The sequence below is a fragment of the Rhagoletis pomonella genome, unplaced genomic scaffold (assembly GCF_013731165.1).
Source record: "Rhagoletis pomonella isolate Grant_MI unplaced genomic scaffold, Rhpom_1.0 Rhpom_scaffold_00012, whole genome shotgun sequence".
NCBI classification, from domain to species: domain Eukaryota; kingdom Metazoa; phylum Arthropoda; class Insecta; order Diptera; family Tephritidae; genus Rhagoletis; species Rhagoletis pomonella.
In genome coordinates this window covers 23,065,263-23,072,611 of record NW_023458566.1, presented here as the reverse complement: position 1 = coordinate 23,072,611, position 7,349 = coordinate 23,065,263, and the positions used below count along the sequence as shown (strand labels likewise).

At 35.1% G+C, this 7,349-nt stretch overlaps 2 protein-coding genes across 2 annotated transcripts; one reads left to right on the top strand and one right to left on the bottom strand.

The window, feature by feature from the left end:
- Positions 1-56: 56 nt before the first annotated feature.
- On the top strand, positions 57-1,225 carry LOC118748134 (protein LLP homolog; the record flags this gene model as incomplete). The annotated part of the gene is given in 2 exon segments (XM_036482457.1): positions 57-427; positions 496-1,225. Coding segments are annotated over 2 exon segments (441 nt in total). The 3' UTR covers positions 751-1,225.
- Positions 1,226-4,574: 3,349 nt separating this feature from the next.
- LOC118748132 (syntaxin-17) lies at positions 4,575-5,934 on the bottom strand. Its single transcript, XM_036482455.1, has 3 exons — positions 5,810-5,934; positions 5,313-5,705; positions 4,575-5,232 (listed from the first exon to the last, which is right to left on the bottom strand). Exons 2-3 carry the CDS (start codon positions 5,635-5,637, stop codon positions 4,640-4,642), a joined length of 918 nt encoding a protein of 305 aa, XP_036338348.1. The 5' UTR covers positions 5,638-5,705; positions 5,810-5,934; the 3' UTR covers positions 4,575-4,639.
- Between the last annotated feature and the right edge of the window lie 1,415 nt (positions 5,935-7,349).

The following is a 7,349-nucleotide window of genomic DNA, read 5'->3' as shown; positions in this document are numbered from 1 at the left end:
TGCCTATTTCTCGTTGTTCGCTTTGTGTTGCCGCAGTATTCGCCACAATATAGTAGAAACTGACATCGATGAAGTCGTCAAGTTAGAGATAATAGGAAATTGTAAGAATCGATCTCGAATTTTTAAACGATTTTACGTTTCAAAGATATCGATTCATCGTAAACATCTCTAAACATATCACACGTGTTTACATTTATTTTATCCTTATTTAAAATAGTTTCTTTTTCCACAAACCTACGAAATGGGCCGCTTAAATCGCTCCCGCAAACGACGGGATGAGATGAATAAAATTAAAAAAGCCCGATATGAGGCAAAAGAGCTCATTCGCCTCAAGAAAACACTCGGCATTATTGATGCTGATGGTAATGAAATTTTGAAAGACGTTTCTGACATAGCCACAGTTAAAACTGCAAAGGAGTTGAAACAAGTATGTGGAAAGAGATTATTATCAAAGGAAATAAAAATATTCACGATATGTTTACATGTCCTTTACAGGAAAATAAATCACGTGAAGAACAAGAACTGGAGCATGAAATGGAAGAACGTCGGGAGCCAGGTCAGAACTTTACAGAAATAAATGAAAAAACTGGAAAGGTACATGTCTACAATAGTAAAACAATGAAGGATCAACATGGTTCCTATCCGCCTTGGTATAAACCGAAAACAACAGCAAAACGCATACGAAAAAAGGCACACGCAATGAAAAAGCGTTTCAGGCAGATGTGGACGACGGCAAATGTGCCACTTTAGTTTTATGGCTCTCAATTTTCCGCACCGCGCTATACATACATATGTATGTATGTTGATGAACGAAATGATTCAATATGCGACTACACATATATATATTTTGAATTTCAAGGCTTTATGTTGGAAAAATATATGTATGTATGTAGAATATCGACGGTAATTTGCCCAACGTATGTCAGAAGTCACTGCTACGTGTCTCGTAAAAATTAATTCAAAATAGGCCTTAAAATACTACTATACATTCATTGTATGTTATTCGTAATTAACTAAAATGTATTTAATCTTAAATATTCAGTTAAAATGTTAGTAAAAACGATTGATTTTCTGTTATTAATATGGAGTTCTTTCGTAGAAAGAGTTTTTTAAGAGTGCTTTGAGATACGAGGTTTTGCCAAAGTACCGTCGATATGTATAATTTCCAAAACAATCAAGTGGTAATGGGCCGTATGAATAAAAACAAGTAATTTTTAAGCGAAAACAAGACCGACTTCAATTCTCTTATAAAAAATTTAAGATTATCGTTAATTTCTTCATGATCCAATTATCGCATATGAACCAATTTAGTATAGGACCACCTCTGAGGCAACACATTTTCTTTAAAAAAAGAATTATATAAATCGGTTAACGTGGTCCAAGGTTACGCAGTAACATATCGACCCCTTTGCGCAAAATTATCGTATGTTACAAAAACCAAATTTTACAGGAAAGTGTTTTTTGTATTTTTCTCTGCTTTGGCGCTAGCACCATCCATACCAGAGTTTAGATTTGCTGATATAATTGAGAAATATAACTGAATGCAAGATTTTCTTTGTAGAAAGATCTTGACTTTCTAATTTCTTAGCCCATCCCAGCAAACATTTGGAGTAATAAATGAGGTTTTAAGGAGTCCTATTTAAGAGCCTTTACGCTCATTTAAGAGTCCGATATGAGGGTATTTCCCTTCCTCCGATGGTCGACATATGTATATGAGCTTAAATTCAGGTTTTACCTTACTATGCTTTTATCATGCTTAAATTCATACATCAAATGAGCCTTAATATGAGTCATATTGGACTCTTATTGGCCTCGAATACGGCTCATTTTGGACTCTTTTAAAACAAATTTTTTCCTCATATATGAATCATTTCAGACTCCTTTTGAGGCTCTTATCGGCCTCATAAATTACTACATTCGGAATCTTAGGTGTTTCTTTGAGTCTTATTGAATGCACTATATTTGCACAGGCAACAATTTCTTTCAAATAGCATACATACATACATACTTACGTGCATATAAACGTACATTCCAACGAGCGATTAATAGCAGCAGCTGCAGCTAAATTTTGTTGTATTATTATTTTTCGTTATTATTTAAATTTTTCGTTTTCTCAATACATTCAATTTCTGTATAAACAAGTTTAGAAATAAATTTCGAATCTATTATATTGATTTTATATGGCACAAAGTGCTGGCTCATAACTTGGATCATATATGACTCCTAAAAGATGCATATAAGAGTAAAAAGCTTTTTGTTTTTGAAGCTCTTATTTCTTACCTATGTACCTAGGATTCCTTTCGGACTCATATATTCTGAACGCTCAGAATGGCTGCGTTTCTTTATACATTCCAGACAAACCCATCTCACAGCAAAAATAAACCGAATGCGTTTGAAATATGTATACGTTAACATATCATCAGGAACGTTCTAAAGAATTAGTAAATAAAAAAGTTTATACCAAACGTTCAGAATGAATAAAGATTTGCAGCCAATATGTTTGCGGGGATATGATAATTTCGCCCACAAGAAAAAAATCATTGTCACATACGATAAAATCGACAGTCCATTTTTGAAGTAGCTATTGGGATTATTTGAGAAGGTGATGGTGATGAAGTTGTATCGAAAAGTGAATTTCAAAAAAAATGTAATATGCGATAATTTTGCGCAAGGGGGTCGATATGTACATAAAAAAAAATATTTTGACGAATTGATAACCTTCTCCTTAATAAGCAATTGTTTTTTTTTCTTAACATTTCAAACCTTTTACTCGATTTATTCAAACAAATTTAAGTAAAAGGTATTAAATTTTAAGAAAAAACAGTTGCTTAGTTTTTTCATACGGCCCAATGTATGTACTATGTATAAAGGCCGTAACCCACATATTTTCTATTTTATAGGAGAAGCAAAAAACATAAAAAATAATATCAAAAACAAGTCGGGCTTTTTAAAAAGTGACATGTAACTGCGTTGTTTTTGGTATTAGCACTTTAAAATTTTTAGTGTAGTGTATTTTATAAAACGCAGTTTCGAAAAAAGTGTTGGTTAGGATTTTTGTGAATTCGTAATTTTGTTAATGAATACATTCCAAGGGATGTTTGTACTAGACTTGCAATTAGGACAGTTTTTTTTTTTAATTCTTGAACGTCTTGGGTCGTTGCACATAGACTTAGTAGTCAATGTTAGTCCTCTATAGGTTAGCTGACTTCGGAATCGCGTATTGTGAGCATTGGGCGCGTCGTTTTATACATTCCATGGCGCAAGCACCATGTAGAGGTTCGCTGGTATTTCAACCAAGTCTCTTAAAGTTTACCAGGTAAGCATGTATATACATATGTACATACATATAAACATATCGTTTAAAGTACAAAACCACACATAGGTCCCGATTACAATAACCGGGGCGACAAATTTTGAACAAGCGCGTCGATAGAGGTTTTTGAAGCAGGTATAACATAACGGTATAATTTTATTTATTTTTTGATGAGAAACGGGAACTACAGGAGTTACCAAGGGTCAAAGGTCAAATTAATAAATTTTTTAAAATCTAAAAATCTCGAAAACGAAAGGACGGATTTCAGAATTTTTTATGTCATTCAGTAGGAAATATTATGGCCTTAATACGATATACAAATGTATATACATCTTATAAATTTTGAGCAATAGTTCAATTTAACTAAAAAAGTTACAGAAAATGTTAATCAAACGCATGATTTTTTAAAAATTGCCTTATTAAATATATATATGAAGTTTTATAATTCAATAGTGTATAAAAAAGCTTTATTTTGGTATACAAAATCATGTCTTCAATCCGTGCTATACAGTGTAAAACAAAGACCCGGTCGGACCAACGACTACGCTATCCACAGTATTTTTGTGCAACACTTCTTACTGCGTAGGCAGCCTTCGGTCATAACCCTTGCTGCGCAGAATTCTCCTTTCTGTATTGCCAGAGAAGAGGTGCGCAAGTTCCCTCTGCGTTGGCGGCCTTCGGTCACGCTTGGGGATCATAACTTTTACTACGCAGAACTTTCCTTTCTGTATTGCCAGAGAAGAGATGCGGAACTTTTGTGGCCTTCATATATATCGTCGTTTAAAGTACAAAACCGAGTATCGTCATTCTGCAAAACCGCGTAACTGACATTTGCGTAATTGGATTTGCTCACACAAGCTCATGGCTCAATCCTCATCCATTCGTCCTGATATATACTAGCCAGAAATGCAATTGCTTTATAAAAAAGAGAACCATTTTCAAATGAGTATTTTTACTCTCTAGAAAATAATTTATCCAACCTCAGATAAGCGGTTTTGCATTATGCTCATACGCGGTTTTGTACTTTAAACGACGATATGTATACCAAATTATCCATCGCTTGCAACTTTTATTTCTAACCTTTTATTTAAGCCATTGTATATATAGTCAATATTAAATCAATTTTAAAAGTAAAAACAAAAAACTCACATAATAGAGTAGAAAAAAAAATGTAAGTCTTCATTGTATGGAACAGTAACTGCGTACGCTACATATCACACCTGTCGTAGCTTGGGCTACAGGATCTAATCGTGTATTGCTGCCTGCTTCCAATAGCTGACGAGTGTCCTTTATCCTATTGTACGGACTATTGCCACTCCCTGAGGGTCATTCGTCTGTTTTTTCCAATTGTATATTCTCTTGTGAGCACTCTTCCTCAATATTACCTTGCATTACGGCAGGATTTGCTGATGGGTTGTTTTTAAGAACAGAACCACCAGTAAAGCCGAGTATACCGCATCCTACAGCTGCAAGGCCTCCTGCCTTCAAACCGGCTACCAATCCAATAGGCCCACCGACACATGTGCCCAACAATGCTCCCACAACCGGATACATGGCTTTTTTATATGAAAGCGCCCGACGCAAGTTGCTTTCGCCAATTTGTACTTGTTCAAGTGCCTCTTCTGCGTTGTCAGCAATAATCTGTACACTTTCGCCTTGCTCTTGAACAAGACTATGCATGTTATGGTACACTCCATTCAGATCACGTATCTCATTTTGTAACTCTTCTAATTCATCCAAACACGCTTGTCTTTGTTGCAGTTGGTACTCTTGCTGCTGAAAATTTGTTTCAATCGCGGGAACTACTTTCCGATGCGCCATGGTTGAACCTATTTCAATTGCATGAATGGTTTCCTCACCTTCGCTGTCTGCCGACGAGAGTGGATGGCTGCTATATGTTGGTGATTTCAGTTGCAGCTCTTTTAAAATAGAATTAAATTAAACCATCCCAAATTTAAATTATAAAACCCAAAATTTCACTCATCTCAAACAAGCTTACCCAAATATTCACTCATTCCTTTGAAAGCTTTATTTTTTCCCTCGTCCATCATGGCATCAAATCGTTTCAAATCCTCGGGGCGTACTTTGTCTCGTAACGCATCCATCTCCAGAAGTAAGTTTTTTATTTGCTTTATGACCCGTGTTGCATTTATTTCTTCCTTCTTAACCTTGTTCCAATCACCGAGAGCTACACTTTTTTCAATATTACTGCGATGGTTTTTTAGAAGCCCTAAGTGATGTGGAACAGCAAGATCATTAAAACGTCGAACTGAAACCTCAGCCTGCTTTAGGGGTATTTTATCGCGTGATATAGTTGGGTCCATTTTTCTTGGCTTATAGTGTATTATCGCATAATAAATTCCAAAAATTATATTAGGCCTTTACCAAGGAGCTGAGACGAAGATAAAATCTTGATTATTATTTTACTACGCCAGTGGAATTGATTGCTTTTATCGTCCTGTTTATCAGTTCGATTTTCATAGTAACTTTATTCACCTCGTATGAAAGTTGATAAATAAACTAATAATCAATTCTTTTGTTTTGTAATTTTCCTGTGGTTTGCTTTGTTTTTTTTTTTATCCTTATTCTGCCTTTTGTGTCTATCCTCAAGGTTGCTTCTAGTGCTGGAAGAGACATCGATGTAATATCGATACATCGATGTTTTTGAATTCATTTCAAACATCGATGTTTTTTTGTGATGTTCGATGTTTCTCTCTATAACCATCACATAGGTGAGTGAAAATCTACGAGCATAATTTTAATATATAAATAAAGCGTACTAAATACAAATAATTAATTCTTTAGGTCATTGGAGTTGGCACAACTTGAAATCTTTAAGTCGCAGGCTTCTCTGTAGACTGTGTCAATGAAAATCTTTCATGTTATGTATATGTATTTATATGAATGTGTTTTTGAACGTAGATTCCAATAATTCGAATTATATTTTACTGAAATCGTGAATTCTTAAAAAATTGACAAATTGAAATTTAGAAGACTTAATAAAATTTCAGCAATATATGTAAATGGCTGAACTATTGAACTCATTTGATTTGCATGGCTGTGAAATTAAAGAGACTGATTGTGTGCATATCTGCGTTAATGAATTAAGACAACATTTAAAAAATTCGGCATTTAAAAAGGCGGACGCATCGATACATCGATGTTGCTCCTACAAAAACATCGAAACATCGATGTACGTAAACATCGATGTTTTTTTTTCAGTACTAGAAGCTTCTTTTCGGACCAAAGAAAGGCGAAGAAAATAAAGAGCAAAAAGTCTCCAACCGATTCGCACTATCGCATTGTGATCCCTACCCGATTCGGGCTGGCTTATTTCGAATCAAGGCGAATTTATAAAGGGGGGTGTTGTAAAATCAGCTGATTTCTTCGCCTTACATATATTTTGTCGACCGCTGTGGTGTAGTGGTAAACAGTGCGCGATTCCACTCCGCAGCACCAGGGTTCAAACCCTAGTCAAAGCAACATCGCAAAAAATATAGAAAAAAAGATTTTTTCTTAACAGCGGTCGTCCCTCGGCAGGCAATGGCAAACCTCCGAGTGTATTTCTTCTATGTAAAACAGCTTCTCATAAAAATACAATCGCCGTTCGGAGTCGGCGTAATGCCTGGATTATAATGGAAGTAACGGAACAGCGAAAATGTTAAAAAATGGCGATTTTCGTTAAAGTATTAGCAAATTTCAGTGCATCTAAAGTTTCTAAAGCGTTGTTTACTTTTACTTGAGAATTTTATTTTTCATTTAGAATTGTCAAAATCGGCAAATCCCAAGTAGCGGTTTCTGGAACGTGCCACATTTGTTCGCTACATCGTGATGTGGTAAAAAGAAAAACTGGCAGCACTCCGCAAGGTTGCAGAAATCTTTCAAAATATGTTTGAAAAATATCTTGATTTTTTTTAATTTTCGTACTGAAAACGCTTAGTTTGGGTCCTTCAATAAATTCACACGTCTAGTCTGGTTGGTAGTCACTCTAAAGGCCCGTTTACATACAACTTTGGCGTTGCGTTGGCGTTGGCGT